General features: G+C 35.3%; 1 protein-coding gene, 1 long non-coding RNA gene and 1 pseudogene across 3 annotated transcripts; all 3 read right to left on the bottom strand.

Annotated features, from left to right (window-relative positions):
• Window positions 1–7237: 7237 nt before the first annotated feature.
• Window positions 7238–11911, bottom strand: LOC146928793 (monooxygenase 1-like; annotated as a pseudogene). The gene is made up of 6 exons (XR_015005855.1): window positions 11021–11911; window positions 10783–10929; window positions 9898–9948; window positions 9638–9809; window positions 8414–8648; window positions 7238–7872 (listed from the first exon to the last, which is right to left on the bottom strand). The product of XR_015005855.1 is annotated as a monooxygenase 1-like (transcript).
• Window positions 11912–12292: 381 nt separating this feature from the next.
• Window positions 12293–13072, bottom strand: LOC146928792 (uncharacterized). The gene has a single exon (XM_085707125.1). The coding sequence runs from the start codon at window positions 13070–13072 to the stop codon at window positions 12293–12295; it is 780 nt and encodes a 259-aa protein (XP_085563251.1).
• A 5521-nt stretch (window positions 13073–18593) lies between these two features.
• Window positions 18594–21373, bottom strand: LOC146928791 (uncharacterized). The gene is made up of 3 exons (XR_015005856.1): window positions 21215–21373; window positions 21025–21126; window positions 18594–18800 (listed from the first exon to the last, which is right to left on the bottom strand). It is a non-coding gene; the product is annotated as an uncharacterized LOC146928791 (long non-coding RNA).
• Between the last annotated feature and the right edge of the window lie 520 nt (window positions 21374–21893).

The raw sequence follows: 21893 nt of genomic DNA, 5'->3' as shown, positions 1-21893 counted from the left end.
AATTAATTATGTTTTTAATTTTTTTTTCTTCCTATATATATAAATCAACATACATGTCAGTATTTATATATAAAAAAAAAACAAGAATAAACAGAAAAGAAATTAAATTAAATTAAAAAGAGATATTGTGTTCTCCATGTTTCCGTATATGAGTTCATCTTCTCATCTTTTCTCCTTCTGTGTTCCATCTTGTTTCCTAATTAAATTCCAAACCAATTATTTTATGTTCTCTCTATCCCTTTTACATTCTATCTTATGAAGCACGGACATTCTTCGGATAACTGTGTCCTCGTGTCTGACACGTGTCGTGTCGGACACCGACACGACACTGAGATATATAATTACACTGAATTATATGATTTTCTAAAAAAATTAGCTGTGTCGGTGTCCATGTCGTGTCCGTGTTTATATCCGTGATTCATTTGTTTTCACTATCGCCTCTCTATGACTCCAAAGCAGATCTCAACTCTTCTTATTTTCCTCTGATTCCAAACCTATTTCGTTCATGGATCTTGATTACGGTGTTATTGCACATAAAAAAGACGGTGTTCTTCTAGTCAGTAACTTCAATTCTTTTGTTCCAGATCTGAGCAAAACCAACACATAACAAGATCTATATTAACCCTTTTTTTTTCACACTAAACCAAGAAAGAGTGTTAAACTCTTAAAAAATGATTGAAACCTTTCTATAACTCTCACATTAATTCCTGTTGGAACACTAGTCATTCTAGTGAACAAAATTGGAAAGAAAAACACTATGAAAGAACTAGTGTGTGGGTGTGACTTAAAAATGTCCCACATTGGAGAGTCACCCCAACTAGTAAGTGTTTATATATGGGTTAAGGGACCTCCAAGGGTGTGCCCTTGGGGTACCCAATTTTGTGAACGGGTGAACGCTTACAAAATATATATATCACGCACGCAGCGGCGTCGCTGCCGTCCGACCGGCCGGGTCGGGCTTGGGCTTGGGTCGTGGGTTCGTGGATTAAAAAAAATGATATATATTTTTTTGTCACTTGAAAATGTTAAATTAATTAATTAATTTTTCATTATACGAAAGTGTTACGCATAACAAATGAATGTGTTACGATCCGACCCAATCCAAAACGCGTATCCAGAAACTTCCGGATATATCCAATTAAGAAACAAAACGCGTTTGCTTAAGGATTAAGCAGACTTAATCCCCAAGTCACGCATTTTTTGTTACGAACTTTTCCTATAAAAGGAGAGCTCGCCCCACTCATTCCACACACCAAATCTCACAGTCGATGCTTCCTATGCGGTTTCTGTCTTCTCCCTCCGATTTGTGTTAACGAATCATTCTTCATCTTCTACTCTTTTCTGTCCCGTCGGTTTCGAATAGAGCGGTTACGTACCGTATCGAGTGGCTTCGATCAAACGATTGAACCATACTTTGAGGTGTAATTCTCGAGCGACTATATATTGTGCAGTATATACTCGTAACAGTGATCTGGGCTGTTTTGTCCTGGAATCGGCGTGGTTGTTAGTCTACCTTGCACAAACTACGGTTGTGCCGTGAAACGTCTTAAAGAAAGCGACCTGGTCGTGACTCACCCAGTAATTTCGTTCGGTATAATTTTTAAATCGAAAAATCAACAATTTTAAGACGTTTCTGAAAACATGAGTACCAACAACGAAATTAGTGTATCTGGAACAGCTATCGATTTCAACAAACCGTTTAAGTTTCACGGTAGTAACTTCAAGCGTTGGCAAACAAAGATGATGTTTTTCTTAACTACGAAAAAGGTTGCCTACGTCTTGAAGGACAACATACCTGTGATACCATCGATGTCTGTTCCTATGGAAACGACTAGTAACGGTAAGACAGCAGTGTCTACAGATTCTTCTGTATCTGCTACTAATGCTGAGTTGGAAAGGCTTAATGCCGAACATGCTGAAAAGGTGAAACAGGCTGAAAAGGATATACTCTTTTGGCATGAAAATGATTACCTGTGCAAGAATTACATATTGAACTGTCTTGCGGATCATCTATATGATCTGCATCTGATTCATAAGACATCTAAGGATGTTTGGGATGCTCTTCATAATAAATATAATACTGAAGAGGCTGGCTCAAAGAAATTTGCTGTGAGCCGGTACCTAAACTATAAGATGAACGACGAGAAATCTGTCGAAGAACAGTCCCAGGAGCTTCAGAATATAGCTCATGAGATTTTTGTTGAAGGGATTCAATTACCTGAGCAGTTTCAGATTGCTGTGATAATTGATAAACTGCCCCCTGCTTGGAAGGACTTCAAGAATGCCCTTAGGCATAAGACTAAGGAGTTTTCTCTTGAAAGTCTGATTACTCGACTTCGTATTGAAGAAGAGGCAAGAAAACAAGAACTGAATGAAGAGGTGTTTGCTGTCTCGAACAACAACACTAAAAAGAAATCTGTGGGTGCTGTTCTGAAGCCTGCTGGCAAACAATTTAAGAATCAGAACCGTCCTGCAAATAAGAATTCCAATCGGAATAAGAATGGGAACCCACAAAAGGGCCCAAGAGCTCAACCATCAAAGAATGACCCTGCTCAACCGTTTAATTGCTACAATTGCGGACAACCAGTTCATATGGCACGAAAGTGTAGAAACCCATCCACTAGATCGGCTCAAGCTCAGGCTCACTTGGCAACAAATGAGGAGCAGCCGTATACTGCAATGATAACTGGAATCAACATGGTGGGTGGATTTGATGGTTGGTGGATAGACACTGGTGCCTCTCGCCATGTCTATTATGAACGTGCTATGTTCAAGACATACACTGCTGCTGAAGATCAGAAAGTGTTGTTGGGAGATTCCCACACCACTGAAGTTGTTGGAATCGGAGATGTGGAGCTGAAATTCACCTCCGGGAAGACTCTCATATTGAAGGATGTGATGCACACTCCTAGAATTAGGAAAAATTTAGTTTCTGGTTTTTTATTGAATAAGGCTGGTTTTGAACAGATCATAGCATGTGATATGTACTCTATTACTAAGGATGGGGTTTTTGTTGGGAAAGGGTATGCTACTGATGGAATGTTTAAATTGAATATCATGAATAAAATTTCTCCTTCTGCTTATATGTTGTGTGATTTTAATATTTGGCATGCACGACTCTGTCACGTTAATAAACGAATCATTTCTAATATGAGTAATCTTGGTTTAATTCCTAAGTTATCTTTGAATGAATTTGAAAAATGTCAGTTTTGTAGTCAAGCAAAAATAGCAAAAGGATCGCATAAATCTGTAAAAAGAGAAACTGAACCATTTGAATTAGTACATTCTGATATTTGCGAACTTGATGGCAACTTGACTAGAAACGGGCAAAGATACTTTATAACTTTCATCGATGATTGCTCTGATTACACTTATGTGTATTTAATGAAAAACAAAAGTGATGCGCTTGATATGTTTAAAATATTTGTCAAAGAAATTGAAACTCAATTCAATAAAAGAATCAAGCGTTATCGTAGTGACAGAGGCACCGAATACTTATCACACACATCTAATGAGTATTATAAAGAGCTCGGAATAATTCATGAAACTACTGCACCTTACTCTCCTGAAATGAACGGTAAAGCGGAAAGAAAAAATAGAACCTTTACCGAGTTAGTAGTTGCAATCATGCTTAATTCCGGCGCAGCGCCTCATTGGTGGGGGGAAATTTTATTAACTGTTAGCTACGTGCTAAATAGAGTACCAAAAACTAAGAACAAAATTTCTCCTTATGAAATTTTGAAGAAAAGACAACCTAATTTGTCTTATATTCGAACATGGGGCTGTCTAGCCTATGTAAGGATTCCTAATCCCAAGAGAGTCAAACTAGCAAGTAGAGCCTATGAATGTGTATTCATTAGGTATTCCTTGAACAGTAAAGCATATAGGTTTTATGACCTAAAGGCTAAAGTGATCATAGAATCAAATGACGCTGATTTCTATGAAACGAAATTTCTCTTTCTATCAAGAGATAGTGGGGGCGTAAATATGAACTCTACACCTGATCCCAATCCAGTGATTAAGGATAGTGATAAGAACATCATAACTGATGTAACAGAACTTCGAAGAAGTAAAAGAGCAAGAACTGCTAAAGAGTATGGACCCGAATATGTGGTCAATACATTAGAAGAGGATCCATCAAATCTTAAGGAAGCTTTGTCTTCCTTGGATGCTGACTTATGGCAAGAAGCTATAAATGATGAAATGGATTCTCTACAGTCTAACGAAACTTGGCATTTGACTGAACTACTTCCAGGCTGCAAACCAATAGGTTGTAAATGGATTTTGAAAAGGAAACTGAAACCTGATGGAACTGTTGATAAATACAAGGCACGCCTTGTAGCCAAAGGTTTCAGACAAAGAGAAAATATAGATTTTTTCGATACCTACTCACCAGTTACTCGAATCACATCCATAAGGGTACTAATTTCCTTGGCTGCTATTTATAACTTGATTGTACACCAAATGGATGTGAAAACTGCTTTTTTGAATGGTGAGTTGGAAGAAGAAATCTATATGGAGCAACCTGAAGGTTTTGTAGTCCATGGACAGGAAAGCAAAGTATGTAAGTTAGAGAAATCTCTGTATGGTCTAAAACAAGCCCCTAAGCAATGGCATGAAAAGTTTGACAACTTAATGATTTCGAATGAGTTCAAAGTGAATGAAAGTGACAAATGTATCTACTACAAGTATGATAAAAACATTTGCACTATCATATGTCTATATGTAGACGACCTACTCATATTTGGGTCAAACATTCCTGCCATAAATTCTGTGAAATCACTGTTGAGTAACAACTTTGATATGAAGGACCTAGGAGAAGCTGATGTAATTCTTGGCATCAAGATTACTAAATCAGATAAAGGAATTTCCTTGGATCAGTCTCATTACGTTGAGAAGATATTAAGGAAATACAACTACATTGATTGTAAACCTGCAAGCACACCCTATGATCCAAGTGTAAAACTTTTTAAGAACACTGGAGATGGTGTTAGACAAACTGAATATGCGAGCATCATTGGCAGTTTCAGATATGCCACTGATTATACTAGACCCGACATTGCCTATGTCGTGGGACTTTTATGCAGATTTACAAGTAGGCCAAGCAAGGAACATTGGCATGCTATTGAGAGAGTCATCAGATACCTGAAAGGGACTATGACATTAGGACTGCATTATCAAAAATATCCTGCTGTACTTGAAGGGTACTGTGATGCAGATTGGAACACCTTGTCGGATGATTCCAAAGCGACCAGTGGCTATATATTTAGCATAGCTGGAGGAGCTGTTTCTTGGAAGTCTAAGAAGCAGACCATTCTGGCTCAGTCCACAATGGAATCTGAGATGATAGCACTAGCTACTGCTAGTGAAGAAGCAAGTTGGCTAAGATCCTTGCTAGCTGAAATCCCTTTATGGGAGAAACTGATACCAGCTGTGTTAATTCATTGCGATAGTACCGCAGCTATTGCAAAGATTAAGAATTGTTATTACAATGGTAAGAGACGACAGATAAGGCGAAAACACAGCACGATTAGAGAGTGTATCTCTAATGGAGCGGTTAGAGTTGATTTTGTACGTATGAATGAAAACTTAGCTGATCCTTTGACGAAAGGACTTAATAAAGAGAAAGTCCGAGAAACATCCAGTAGGATGGGACTAATGTCTATAGCCCACTGAATGATGGTAACCCGACCTATATGACTGGAGATCCCAAGATTTAGGTTCAATGGGTAAGAACAAGTCATGAAGTGGTAGAACATGCTATGAGAGAAAGAATATAGAAAGCATGATCCTGCAGCGAAAGAAGGATGAGGTAATAGTAACTTTTAATGAGCTATATACTCTATGTTGAGTGGGGTACATAGCTACAGGAGTACCCTTGATAGACTCACCTATACGAATGTGGAACTTAGGCCGGTCCTATGGAATTTCAAGGCAGAATTCCTAGAGCATTCGTTAAAACCGGGATACACGTGCAGGGCCTTAAAAAACGCACGGGCTTTTAGAATACACCTATGAAAAGGTTTGTGTGTGGATTCTATGTCTGAGATAGAGTTCAATGCTGTAAGCAACTCTTGTTAAATCAGAATACCTTCCACTATGCAAAGGTTCAAGTTGTTGGCGACACCTTTGTATATTAGCAAATCTTATGGAAACGTTTTTTCGAAACCATTTTGAAGTCAAGTGGGGGACTGTTGGAACACTAGTCATTCTAGTGAAGAAAATTAGAAAGAAAAACACTATGAAACAACTAGTGTGTGGGTGTGACTTAAAAATGTCCCACATTGGAGAGTCACCCCAACTAGTAAGTGTTTATATATGGGTTAAGGGACCTCCAAGGGTGTGCCCTTGGGGTACCCAATTTTGTGAACGGGTGAACGCTTACAAAATATATATATCTCGCGCGCGACGACGACGCCGCCGTCCGTCCGGTCGGGTCGGGCCGGGTTTGGGCTTGGTTCGTGGATTAAAAAAAATGATATTTTTTTTTTGTCACTTGAAAATGTTAAATTAATTAATTAATTAATTTTTCATTATACGAAAGCGTTACGCGTAGCAAATGAATGTGTTACGATCCGACCCGATCCAAAACGCATATCCAGAAACTTCCGGATATATCCAATTAAGAAACAAAACGCGTTTGCTTAGGGATTAAGCAGACTTAATCCCCAAGTCACGTGTTTTTTGTTACGAACTCTGCCTATAAAAGGAGAGCTCGTCCCACTCATTCCACACACCAAATCTCACAGTCGATGCTTCCTGTGCGGTTTCTCTCTTCTCCCTCCGATTTGTGTTAACGAATCATTCTTCATCTTCTACTCCTTTCTGTCCCGTCGGTTTCGAATAGAGCGGTTATGTACCGTATCGAGTGGCTTCTATCAAACGATTGAACCATACTTTGAGGTGTAATTCTTGAGCGACTATATACTGTGCAGTATATACTCGTAACAGTGATCTGGGTTGTTTTATCCTGGAGACGGCGTGGTTGTTAGTCTACATTGCACAAACTACGGTAGTGCCGTGAAACGTCTTAAAGAAAGCGAACTGGTCGTGACTCACCCATTAATTTCGTTCGGTATAATTTTTAAATCGAAAAATCAACAATTCCTAACCATAATCTAATGACACAACATTCTCAAAGCACGTTTAATTACACATAATTAACACACTCAAAATCATCATTTAGCAAAGTCACAAAATTTCACATTGCCTTTAAAAAATAATATCACATTTCACATTATGGCAGAATGTCACACTTAGAACAATACATACACAAGCATAACATATAATGAGGTTTTACATTGCATATGTGGCACAAGATTATAATTTCAAAAATCATATGTAATTTAGATTTTCCTCTCCATGTAGAGTTCCACAATTATATCGTGAATGACAATTTGGGTCTCTAAATAGAACAAACATGATTGCTATGACTACCTATCCTTGACTTTGCATCAAGCTTCTTCCCAACAAGATAAGTATTTAAAGAGAGCCAAAAAATTCTCATCTTCCTCTCTTTCACGTACTTATCAAATGCTTCCTCTACAGTACTTCGCGCTATTATGCCGTTTGTTGTATTATGCATCTTTTGTGCTAGACATCTAGCAAGAACAATTGCATCTTCAATGGAGGCTGAGCCACCTTGTGCAATGAATGGTCCAGTGGCATGCATTGCATCACCAGCAACTACCATTGTTCCTTTACTGAATTTGTTAAGAAGCAAATCCCATGGTGGACGGTACTTCAAGTCAGTGAGATGCAAAGAGTTCAGTTTGCAATTTCGTATCATCTCCATCGCATGTATCGGAAAACCCTCCATCGACTCCATTAATGATTGTCGTATAAGAGCTTGATCTTTTGAAATTATTGAATCTGCTTTTGTAGGTTGAAAGTGAGTTATCAATTTAAAATATTCAATAAGAGTTTATTAACTATGCAATTAGCATAGAATATTTCAAATACATGTATTTAATCACATTTTACCATCTCCATTTTACAATTTTATTTCTTGAAGTACTTTAAGTAAGCCACTTAGTGAAATGAGAGATGCCAAAAGAGTTTTGATAAAGAGTTGTACTAACCTAAAAAATAACCTAATCCACTAATTTACCACTTTACTAATACTAATTTTTGTTGATTAAAAAGCAAATTATTATAGTTCATTTACATTATATATAACTAATATATACTGCTAAAAAAGTTTAAATAGTCGCGTAAACATATGAATTTTATTTTTAATTTTGACTGAGTCTTTGAGCTGTCAAAACTAAAAATGGTTTCAAGTTTTTGTCTCTAGTTATCGTCGTCAGTTCAAATTTTTCTATTGTAATATGGTTTTGTGTTTAGGGTTTATGATTAAACAAATTTACAGAGAGATTGTATAATTTCAAGGGGAATTTAAGAAATTAATGACCTTGAGCAGTGTTGAGTCTTGTTACAAACCAGTAAACAAGCTTGTCAGTCATTGGGATCCTTCCAAGCTGGACTTGACCTCTGCTTATCATAGCAAACTCACTAGGAAATTGATGACCATTTGGATACTCTGTGAAACCTCGAGCAGCACATGTAGAGAAACGCAAGAGCTTTGTTTTGTGTAGTCCAACCATATTTGCAATGGTGGAATTCACACCATCACATCCAATAACAACCTGATATTTACCAACAAACTACATGTGCTTAGTTGTTGTATTTGCTGTCACATTATTTACTTGTTATAAATTGTAACAAGCATTTTCGATGGGCCACTTAAATTTGGTCACTTAGTTGAAAAAAGCCGATTAAAAATTACGACTCAATAGGAATTTACACACAAAAACAATCGATCGAGAGCAAAATTAAGGGGACTATTAAGCAATTTAAAAAAAAATAAAACACTTTCTAGATGAAGCTTTTATGAGAACTCTCAAATTGGGCCAGACGCCCTAGCCCAACATACCACACATTTGAAAGAAAATAAACGAGGGTTGATTATTTCTCTTTTGGCCCTCCCACAAATGCGCAAACCATTCGGGAGATTACTTCAGAACGACATTTTTTGTATTTTTAAAGGCTTAGAGAGATATCTTTTAAAGGTTGTTTTCTTCAGGAATAAGGGTAAATTGGGATAGGGCCCGATTAGCGCAAACTTGGATAGTTAACAAGTATGTAGTGAAGGTTGCTTTATATGATCGTAACTCTCAATCACAAAATCATACGGATGTTACAACCCAATTGTTGATTTCTAAATCAAAGTGTTACTCCCAATCAACTTATTTCAGAGGTTGACCAATCTGAGAGACCTAAACAGCAATCATCATAAATAATTTATATATTATTCAAAAAAATTCATAAAAGATCCATTGCCTACTGGTCCGGTTATTTTCAGAGCTCCTACCAACCCATAATGCGAGCCAATCGGGTCAATCCATGGGATCCGAACAAAATTGACAAGTCTACTTTCTTTTTTGACTATTTCTTTTCTCACCCTACTGATTTCTCGCACGCTCTACAAATTTTCGATTATATAATCCGAAAAACGTTGAACACTTAAGAAAACCCTCTAAAACCCACCATTTTTTCGGATTTTATAATCTGAATAGAGCATACGAGAAGGTTGAAAGGTGAAAAAAGTAACAGTCTTATTTTTTACCCGACGTACCTTGGCTTGAAGAATACTTCCATTACTAAGCACAAGCTGTTGATATTGTGTGATCGGATCAAATCCTATGGAAACTACTTGACATCCGGTGCATATAGTTTCCATCGGCAAACAATTGGCCATGGCTTTGATCAAATCAGTGCGTTTTAAGCACCTAAATTCTCGATAAATCCTGTTTAACAAGCAAGGTTACTATAAGATGTTACAAACATGATGTCCATTCTAGTCAGCTATACAGAGAGATTTCTGTCATTACTCACCCAAATGGTACTTCCTTTGGCACATCCTCGCCAAGAGATATGAATTTTCCCCTAAATATAAGATAATGATGTTATTGAAATTTATTTATCAATAACCAACAAGTAGTGTTTATGCACTGTTGAAGTACATTTTCTTAAATTTTGTTTAATAATGTATTTGGGCGATCAAAAAGAAGAGAATGACATGCATGTGCCAATTGTACTCACATACCGTTAAATTCATTTGCTTTCGAAAGAAGATTTATATGATAAAAAATATATAAATTCTGCATATGCATTCAATTAATGGTGACGAATAAGGGACTTGGATCCTCTCCAGTGAGAATATCACTGGATGCTCTGCAGTGAAAATCTGAGCCTCTAATTACCCTTTCAATAATTATAAATGCTTGCAATTAAAAAAATTGAATGGAGAGGATCTCACTGGACTCTCCAGTCACAGGAGAGAATCCCCTCCCACGAATAAGTGCATTTTTACGAGAAAAATGACACGTAATAGGTTGGCGGCACAAGCTCGAACTTGCAATACTGCTTGCAATACTTTTATATTAGCATATGTGAAAATACATTTAGCATAAAAGAATTGATTGAGGCAAACAAACACGTGACTAGTGATCATAAAACTAAGGAAATTTTGATTGTGCTTAGGGTATCCGTTGTACTCTTTTATTCTTCATCAATACAACTTCCAATTTCATTCATCTATTTCAAGTGATTACGATTTTGTTGATAGCAATACCCTTACAAATACATGTTTTTTCTCTGCGTTTAGTGTGTGCAAATTTTGTCGCTAAAATGAAAAAATAAAAAATTGTGATCTAATAGCGTATAGGTTTAGAATTATATTTTTATTCTGGTTACTGTGAGATAAGAAATAAACATTACCCATGTATTTGAATAGCAGTTTCTCTAAGTATTGAACCAACACCAAGCTGATCAAGTGCATGCCATCCATTAGTTTGAACAATTATAGCTGCCCTTGTAGCTCGCAACTCCTCTGATCTTTCTAACACCAAACTCTTTATTCTCTTCCTGCAAAGTTAATGAAAATGTAATATTATCTTATAAGATCATATCAAAGTTTTATATATAAAAAAAAATTTGGGTTGAATAATAATAAAACCTATGAAGTGCTAGGGATGTTGCAAGGCCGCAAATACCACCTCCAACAATCACTATCTCATTTTCTACACTTCTCTTCATATTCTTGATACCAAGAAAATAAAATATTTGTGTATACAAAAATCCCAATCTTTATTCGTTGTTACCGGTACCAAGACAATGTTTGCATCTTTTTTGTTCCTATTCTCATTCAACAGTACTCATTTAATTTAATATTTTCAAACTCAGATCCATCATCACTTCTAATTCTCAGAGAGCCCCAATCCTTCTCTCTTTAAACACATCAAAAGTGTCTGATTTTTCTCTAATAAAGTTCACCCAGGAGAATTTTGAGAAGTCATCAACAACAACAAAAGCATACCTTTTACCCCCAATGCTCTCAACTTGCATGGGTCCCATCAGATCCATGTGCAGAAGTTCAAGAACTTTAGATGTTACTTGATGTTCCAACTTCGGATGGGACATCCTTGTTTGTTTTCCAATCTGACATTCACCACATATGTTGTCCTTAAAATTTTTGAGATCAGGTGGACCTCTGATAGCATCTAAAGGTAAAGCTTTCTTCATCCCTTTGAGGTGTAAGTGCCCTAGTTTCTGGTCCCAAAGCTTGAACTCTTCTTCTTTACTTATAAGACCGGTGGAGAGGTGTGCTTCTTCTTGAGATACCCACAAATAGCAATTATCTTTAGACCTGGTTCCTTTCATAATAACTACTCCTTCCTTATCAGTAATCTGACACTCTGGTCAGCTGAAGTTCACTACAAGACCTTGATCACATAATTGACTTATGCTGATTAAGTTGGCAGTTAGTCCTTTCACCAGGATCACATTGTCCAGTCTTGGCCTACCATGTTTGATCAAGTTACCAATACCCATAATTTTTCCTTTAGCTCCATTACCAAAAGTAACATAGCTGCCATCATATGGTCTAACATCCTCAAGATATTTATCCTCACCAGTCATGTGTCTGGAATAACCACTGTCATAGTACCAGTCTTAATTGGATGATGCTCTTAGAGAGGTGTAAACAATCAACCCAGCATTAGCATTTCTGGGAATCCACTTCATCTTGGTTGGTTTCAGTTGATATTGTTCAGATCTCCCATGCAGCTTAAAACAATATGGTCTAATGTGACCTATGCCCTTGCAGTGATCACTGATCCAAGAATTTGTTTTTTTCTTTGTATTAGATTTCCGATGTTCCTTGGAACGTTTCAACACCAGCTTAAGTTTAACTAAACCATCAGATCCTGCATCAGCTGCTGATTTATGATTAGGTTGAGGTTGTCTCACCATTCCACAATACTAGAGACTCTGACAGATTTTCATCATCCTCATAACCCTCTTGTGCTCCATCAGTTTCAATATTATAGACAAAAGCAATTCCCTTTCCTTTCTTATCAGTCTTGTTGTTGATGGTTATTTCAAAGTTTTGCAGAGACCTAATCAGTTCATCAACCTTCACACTAGAATTATCTTGAGCTTCCTCAATGGCAGTTACTTTCATATCAAATCTCTTAGGTAGAGATCTGAGGATTTTTCCCACAAGCTTTTCATCAGAGATTTTCTCTCCAAGTGAGTCAAAAGCGTTAGCAATATCCAGGATATTCAGGTGATAATCTTGTATGCTTTCATCCTCCATCATTCTCAGATTCTCAAATTTAGTAGTAAGAAGTTGAAGTCTTGCACTTTTTACTTTAAATGTACCTTCATGTGCTGTTTTGAGAATCTCCAAAGCATCCTTAGCCACAATACATTGCTTGTTCAGTTTGAACATATTCTTGTCTACTCCATTGAATAATGCATTCAGTGCTTCGGAATTTCCAACGGCCAGTTCATCTTCAGCTGCAGTCCATTCTTCTTCTGGTTTTAACACTTCTGTCTTGTTACCATCCGCATCAAGTGCCACAGGATGTTCCCAACCTTTCAGAACTGCTTTCCAAGTTCTGTTGTCTATTAACTTGAGAAAAGCACTCATACGTGATTTCCAATAGTCATAGTTTGACCCATCCAACAGAGGTGGTCTGTTCACAAATCCTCCTTCCTTATCCATCAGGCTAGAAATAAACTTCCCTAAAGCTCACCCTAAAAGAGGCAGGGTGCCTGCTATGATGCCAATTGAAATTCTAGTGTACTTGTTTTAATATATTCTGTAAGATGTTTCAACGTTTGCGATGTTCCGATTAATGTTCCAACATCATAGCGTAAACAGAAATTAAAACAAGAAAATAAATGGCAGGAAAGTAAAAGACACAAAAGGTTTGTTGACCCAGTTCGGTGACAAACATACCTACTCTGGGGGCTACCAAACCAGGAAGGAAATCCACTAGTGTAGTCCTTATTCGAAAGCTCTCAGCAAACTCCTCATTTACACTTTATGACCTAGGACCTACACGTCTAGACTTCAACCTAGGAACTCCTAGATCTGAGATCCAATCTCACTATCCCATGGTCAGTCACAGCCCCTGTGACCTATCAGACCTCAAACAAAACAGTTGGTGAAGTTACCTTCAAACATAAACTATGACCTTGCTTACAAGCTTTGGTGTAGCACAACGAGTTTACAACTCAAACACACAATCCTTAACAAGTATCAAGATGATACAGGAAAGGATCACAAATAAACAGAACGAAACTTGCATCAAACGATACAAGAGTAGAACACACAGACTCAAAACACTAAAAGCTAAACTTTTTAGTATGACTACTTGAATACCTAATTAGGTCTTGAAGTCTTCCTTTTATACTGAAGCAATATGGGTTAAAAAACCTTGTTGGGCCTCAGTAACAAATTGCAGATTGATCTGAACTACAAAACAGAATTAGAGTCAAATAAGGAAAGTCCTAATATGTAGGAACATCTTTAAGAACGTCCAAACCGCCTTCAAATATTCCCTTAAATATTCTTGCTCCTTTGGGAATAAAACCAAAATGATTTTGTACAGATATGTACACTGCTTGGACATCAAGTTAAGGAAAAGTTATTTCCTTTTAAAGATAAGGCGCGCGTACAAATAGGCATATACTTAGGCACACTGAACCGTGCCAGGATGTTGGAACATTCTGTTCAACATCACATATAGATGCCTAAACCATGTTGGAAAATAGTATCCAACTACACAATAAATGGATATTTGTTTTAGCAATAATGCAGCCAATCCAAATACCCAACACATTTCTTTAAAATCTCCATCATCAGATTCATCATCGAGATCATTTTCTTCTAGTTTATCAGTTTGAGGAGATTTGGCTGTCATTTCCTTAGAGCTCAAGGCAACAGACTTAGACTTATTATTTGGTTCATCACCTTCAAGTTCAATCTTCATTGATCTTGAAAAGCTCATACTGTTGAGCCAGTTGGTTTGCCTTAGCTTCCTTTACATGCTAATTTCCTTCATAGGTAGAGCATAGTGATTTGTAGATGGCTTTTGCAGTTAATTTGTCCCCAATCTTCATATATTCAACATGAGGTAAAGCATCCACCAGAATTCCTCTCGCTCTGAGGTGCTTTTTATAAATTTTCTTCTGAGTGGTTGTCAGCTTTTTCCTATCTGCCACCATTCCTTCTTCATCAACCTCAAAGTCGGTTCCATCTACAATGATATCCCGGAGTTCATCGTCAACACTTATGACGTGAATATAGATTTTGCTTTTCGACCATGAAATTTTTGTAGCATCACCATTGAAGGATGGATGTTTAAATGAATAACTATTTTTATCAGAGGTGGAGGCGTTGCTGACATCAAGAGTGGAAGTTTCACTTACGGAAGACATGGTTTTCTCATTGGATCATTTTATGTGGCACGATTAAGTAGCAGAGCACAGATTGTGCTCTAATACCAACTGAAGGTGATAAAAACACAAGAAGGGGGGTTGAATTGTGTTGGCTTATTGTGGTTTCTTTTTCTAACTGTTAAATACATGGTCAAAATTTGAGGTATGCAGATTCTGACTTAGAGTCTAAATGCAACAGATAAATACATAACATTAAGATAGATAGAGAGAGGGGAGAGAGAAAGTAGACACAAATCAATTTTATACTGGTTCCTCCCACTACACAGGAGTAGTCCAGTCCCTTGCACTTCCAAGGGATTTCACTATAATCACACATGATTACAAAATTGCTCTAGGACTCCTCCAAGAGACTTCCTTGCTCAAGCACAACTGCTCAAGACTTCCATGCTCTTGGACTTTACCTAAAGACTTCCTTGCTTAAGGACAATTCCAAGAGACCTTCCCTTGCTCAATCACAACTGATTGTGACTTCCTAAGTGCTCAAGGTTTCAACAAGAGACTTGTATTCTAAAGCACGTAGACGAGAGACTTTCTAAATGTTTACAGTAGTAAACAAATCAATTTGTTCTTACACTGGATTTAACAATGGTAATGTAAACTTGAATAAAAAATCCTGAGTCTTTTTTGCTATTTGATTTGACAGACTAATGACAAAGTAAAAATAGCGGTCTTGTTAATCTTCTTCAGTTATTCAACTCCTTATATAGGCAGTCATCTGAGAGTTGTTGTAGAAGAGTGCTAGCGCAAATAGATCCATTGAGAAGCTTTAATCAAGAACGTTGGACCTTTGCCAGATATGGATAATTCAGTTGAATATGAAGGTGATAAAAACACAAGAAGGGGGGTTGAATTGTGTTAAACTAAATTCAAAGTCTAGAGTCTGATAGAGTTCAGATTCTGGAGCAATGTATAGAGTTTAATGCAGCGGATAAAGAAAAGATAGCGAGAGAGAGAGAGAGAGAGAGAGAGAGAGAGAGAAGAGAGAAAGACACAAATCAATTATCTTTGTTCCTTCCATAATTCGAAAGTAGTCCAGTCCCCCTTGCACTTCCAAGGAGAATTCACTAAAATCAAGTTCTAATTATAAATGCTCAAGCACGCAAGCAAGAGAATTCAAATACTAAAGTGCACACGCAAGAGATTTCCTATGCTCAATCAAAAAAGTAAGAGACTTCTAAACAAAAAATTACACATAAATATGTTTGAGTTTGAACACTTGATATACAATCAATGGTGTTCACAATACAAAACAAATATGACTCTTAAGACTCTAGAATTTCTAAGATATGAAAGTTTAAAATAAATTCTAACTAATTGATGCACAACAATTTCAACAGAGTTTTGGGATAGTTTTTAATGTTGTAGAGTCTATCCAAATCTTCAAGTCTTTATTCCTTTATATAGAGGTATGAAAGATACGTTGGAGAATTGCCAGCACATCAAAGAGTCGTTGTAGAAGTTTGATCAATCACCAGTGATCAGTTGCTTGATTTGGTTAATGTCCTCAGAGGAAATAATATGAAATTCATTCCTTGTATGGAGAATTAACCAGTAGACACACAACTATAGCAGTACTATGCACAAACATGAGTGGAATGAAGGTGAGAAAAACACAAGAAGGGGGGTTGAATTGTGTTAGCTTTTTCTTCTTTTTAAAAACTAAGTCCAGTGTTCAGAGTTTGATAGAGTTTAGAGTCTTGAACAAAGTTCAGAGTCTTATACAGCGGATAATGTAAAGAGATAGAGAGAAGTCTTATTTCGTACTACTACAGACATGAGGAATGGAGTAGTGGAGTAGTGGTTGTACAATTGTACTATGTGCTTTTCATGCACTCTTCAATAGATAAGATACAATGCTTTCTAATTTCTCTGAAATAGTCGTTGCTCTAGGCGTATATTCCTTCTGCAGTGATATGTCTTGAGAATAACAACTTTCAACTAACTCCACCTTTCAGTCTTCAGACTCTGATGAACTGTGGCTTGTGATCCTCTTCAGACTCTCTGATGACGTTAGTTTCTGGTAATCAGCTTCTGATGGTCTTCAGACGCTCTTTGTCTTTAGACTCTATCTTGAATCTTGCAACACAAGCTTCCTTTTTGTAAATTTCATTGCTCTCATTTGTTCTTTCAGAACCTATACTTGAACAAATATTAGCATATCCAATTGACATATTTAATGTCTTGTTATCATCAAAACTTAAGAAGGTAATGTTATACACATTTTGTTACAATATGGAGTACTGGAGTAGTGGTTGTACAATTGTACTATTTGTCCTTTCTCTGCCCTTCTTCAGTGGATAAGCATCCAATGCCTTCTAATTCCTTTGAAATAGACGTTGCTCCAGGCTTCTATTCCTTCTACAATCTTGTGTCTTCAAATAACCAAATTAACTGACTTCAGGTTCAGACTCTGGTGACTTCAGACTCTGGTAGCTTCAAACTCTGACTGTCAGCTTTTGATGGTCTTCAGATTCTTCAGACTCTGACTTGCAACATAAGCTTCCCTTGTAAATTCCTTTTCTCTAATTTGTTTTGACATAACCAATACTTTTAATACCTTGTTATCATCAAAACTTAAGGTGGCAATGTTAAACACATTTTGTTCCAACATAATAATCCTTTGAATTTCCTTTGCTGAAAGTAGAATTATCAGTTGCATTCCTTTTGTTCTTGAGGTCCTTTGTCTATTTGTACACGTAGGTAGAAGAAGACAAAATAACTGCTCTATCAAATACTATGATAGGGACAGTTCAAAGAAGAAGATAAAACCTACGTGGGTTCTAGGTCCCTCAGGATTTTCTCAAATTTGAGGGTCATCCAAGTCTGGCCGTCATCTTCTGAGTCTGATGACCTTCACAAAATCTGTTGAGGTAACTCTCCAGCTTCTGTGAGGCATCCTTCTTCTAAGGACGTATAGTTCTAGTTAACTTTCCTTCAGATCTTCAACCATAGTATTCTAGGATTTTCTTGATCCTTCTGATGCTCTTCATATATTCATTCTTAAATGATAGATCCATTCTTTGATTCTTCTCACTTGAACATATGTTAATAATCCAATTGTTCTTCAATACTTTGTTATCATCAAAACCCTAGAGGAATTTTATCAACCATTCTTGAATTTAGGAAGTCCATGATAGCTTGAGAGGTTTTTACCATGCTTAACACACCAACCATGGAACTGAACATATAAGTTTATTTTGTATTCTATGCTACAAAATTTATTTAATACTCCCTATGTTGTCAACTATAAGCAAATTTTGACTTTTTAGGTTTATACAATTAATGATGGATGTGGTCTATAATATAGATCATATATACCATTAATTGAATTAATCTAAAGAATTAAAATTTTATTATAATTGACAATGGAGGGAGTATGTTTGAGGTGATACTTTTTGAAGTAGTTGATATCATTGACAATTTAAAGAGTATATGAGTTTTCTTGTCACGATCCCGATTGAGATAATATTGGAGTTCCAAATTAAAGTCAGAGGCTTATAACTGGTAAGTTTTATTTGTCAAATTGTTCATTGTATATATATTTTTATAAAATATTTACATTATTGTTAAGATTTATTTCAAGTTTAATAATATCCATATTTTGAAGTTTTAATATCTTTTGTTAATGCCTTATATGAATTTTGGAGTTTAAATTTTCATGTAGTCTAAAATATAACATCATTTTTTTCAATGTAATAACTCAAAATAATTCTTTTTTCCTTCGTAGTGCCTTATAATTATCCTCACAATAAAATAAAATACGTAATGTTTTCTCAAGATCCAAGAAAATAAGTCAAGTCCAAATATTAAACTAGGAATTGATGTCACAATATCCGTGCCTAGAACACAATTTAAACATAAACAATAATCCATTAAACTTTAAAGAAAAACATAATATAGGTTACAAAATAAGTATCCACTTTATTCTCGCACACAAACACCTTGATACTACTCCCCATTCTTGTCATGAGGATAATCTGTATATACTAATAGAAAAGAAACACATAGAAAAGGGGGTGAGATTCTATAATAGAAAAAGGATATATTTAAATATAATATATTGAGAAATATGATATAAGCGGGTAGCTGGAATCGAACAAGCATCGTTAGCTTGGAATGCTACGGGTTATAATGACATTCATTCATGAACGTCTCTAATTTACAATCGAATGTAAAACTTTTGTTTCATTAAGCTCCTTTACATAATATTTTAAGAGATATATGAAATACATGAAGAAAAAAATGGCACATAATACCTATGTTAGCCTTCCTGTATGAATACATATATCATATGAAACTTAAGGTTGTACAAAAGTAGTAATGCATAGAAACAAACACACGGATATACATTTATGACTGCAACCCATTTTAAACGTACACATAATTGCAAAAGGGGTACAAAAATCAAATGAACCGTTCCTACATGTCTACTACAATGCATACATAACTTCTACTTAATAAAATAGAATATGGTGACAAGGAAAGTAAAAGAAGAACACCACCTCTTAGGGTGAAATTTAGAACATCGCATTCTCACTAATATTAGAATATTAGGCAACTAGTCAAAAATTCTCAACTATATAAATATGCCCTAAAATCAAGGAATCATAAAGAGTTACTAGGGTTGACAAATCCCATGGGGCCTTCACCGTCTAATTCATTTAAACTTCCACCCACATCTTAAAAACAATCAATATGATGTATTTTTCACAAAGTAACATAAAAATATCATTCTTTTATTCTTCTATAAAAAATATTAATATCAGTCCCTCCATATACAATATAGGTATGTCATAAGATATGCCATCGATGATATATTTTTCATTTGCAATAACATAGTCATGTACTTGGAATGTTTAAGGCATTTATATGTTTATGATGCCTTAGTATATGTTAACTTAAGTATGTTTTTATTTTGTAGGTTTTAATGTGATCGTTGATTATTATGATCATGAGAATTATAAGTAAGATAAAGATAAAATATTATTAGGGAAACTATGATTATGATGAAAATAAATTATGAGCATGGCAATCGACTGATGTTATAGATATGAATGAAAATAGAAACACGACTTTGTCGTGCAAACATAAATGATTAGTTTGTGATTTTTATGGATCAAGTTTTCATGACTTATAAAAACTATTGGTGGAGAATTTCATAAGATTTCAATGATGTTATGTCACTACCGTGTGTATGGGTGCACAAGCTGTATTATTGGTCCCATCTTTTATAAGGGTATTATCATTATTGTGAACTTCGCTAGATGCCACTATAATGGTCTATTCTAGCCCAAAATTTGGATTGTGATCAACTTATAACATTTTAACTCCACGAGAAGTAACATGGCATTTTCACATTGTTATAGAGAGCATTTATGGCATCATAATTTACTAGTTTGATTGTCAACAATTAGTTTAGCATTTATCAAATACATAGGAATGATCTGAAATGAACTTTAATGATGATGTATAATATAATTGTGTCGAGGATGTGTGGTGGTTTATTTTTGTGTTGTACTTACTTCCATCCCATTATTTTGACGTTTCTAGAGTTTTGGTCCCTGATTTAAAATGATACCCCTTCAGGGCCTTGGATTTTATTGTATTGTTAGAGTATCCCTTATACTCCTTTTTCACTATATATATAAACACCATTTAATGTTACACAGCTCAATATCGTTTTACTCGATGCATATTTTTCAAATTTGACTGTTGGATTGTAAGTTTATATCACATAGATCATTCACGTAAATTTTTACAAAAATCTAAAATCATTTGATATGTCATTGAGACACAACAAAATTAACGGTGTTTATAAAAGTACATAAACCGTTAATCTTGATGTATTTTAATAACATACGAAATGATTTTAGATTTTCGTTGAAAATTACGTGAATGATCTATGTGATATAAACTTACACTTCAACGATCAAATTTGAAAAATAAGCATCGAGTAAAATGATATTGAACGGTGTAACATTGATGTAATTTTAAATCGGTGTAATTTGATCACTCCTCATATATATATATATATATATATATATATATATATATATATACCCCTAAAGAACATGTTTAAAACTGCTATAATGTGATTAAATTGCAAGGTAAAAGAAGTACATGAAAGATATGAACAAATTATAACAGTAACAATATTATAACGAGCAAATAAAATAAAAAGTTTAGATCTAAAAGAGAAATATGTATTACCCTATTTGGGATAGCTCACACAATGACCGATACGACACTTCAAAAGATGTTGATTAGGGCCAGGATATTTTTTTTGGCAATCAGCGTTAGTAAGACACTCTCCTGTAATATAAATTAGGGATAACGAAATATTATTAAATATGAGTGAAATATTTTCTCTAAGATAAATAAAAAATTAGAATGAACTTACTATCACCATAAGTTACATGAAGAAACAAACAAACAAAAAGGATCGTATTATAAAGAAACTTGATAATTTTAGCCATTTTTTTTAACTTTGCATATAATAAATGTTGAATTGTTTGATCACTTTATATAGTAAAAAACTCCATCGATCCCATGTTTACATCAAGTAAATATTTTTTAACAATTTTTCGGTTGCACGAAATTTCTCAATAAATATAATAACTATTAAATGTAACTAAATTAATTTTATGTATCATGTTTGTCCCTTTGACCCATTGAATAGATCTTAAATAAAAATGTTGGTTGTAATTATAGTTAAAAAAACATATTTATTAATAGTAATTTTTTTTATTAGTTATCTAGCATTTCTAATGTTTGTCCCTTTGATCCATTGAGTAAATTATTATTAATAGTGTGTGCGTGGGGAGAGAGAGAGATGGGGGATGGAACCAACATTATATTATGTTGGTATCATGGAAGCTGGACTCATATAACAAAAACAATATTGTTATGAAATTAATCCAAAGTATTGCAAAATATTGAACAACATAGAAAAGTAGAGAGAAAAGGATGAATGGAGAACAAGAGAGTATATTGTATTGCTTCTCAAGTGTGTCCTTTACATTACAATATAGGTTCTATTTATAGGTCACAAATGAGCAAGTGAATGATCAAAGCAATTA

The sequence above is a fragment of the Medicago sativa genome, chromosome 4 (genome assembly GCF_051527215.1).
Source record: "Medicago sativa cultivar Bolivia chromosome 4, Bolivia_mono, whole genome shotgun sequence".
Classification (NCBI taxonomy): domain Eukaryota; kingdom Viridiplantae; phylum Streptophyta; class Magnoliopsida; order Fabales; family Fabaceae; genus Medicago; species Medicago sativa.
The sequence above is the reverse complement of the archived record's forward strand: the minus strand, read 5'-3'. Positions and strand labels throughout refer to the sequence as shown.

What these genes read in the sequence shown, in the direction of transcription:
- LOC146928792 (XM_085707125.1), bottom strand. Translation starts at nt 13,072, where the DNA reads ATGGATAAGGAAGGAGGATTTGTGAACAGACCACCTCTGTTGGATGGG.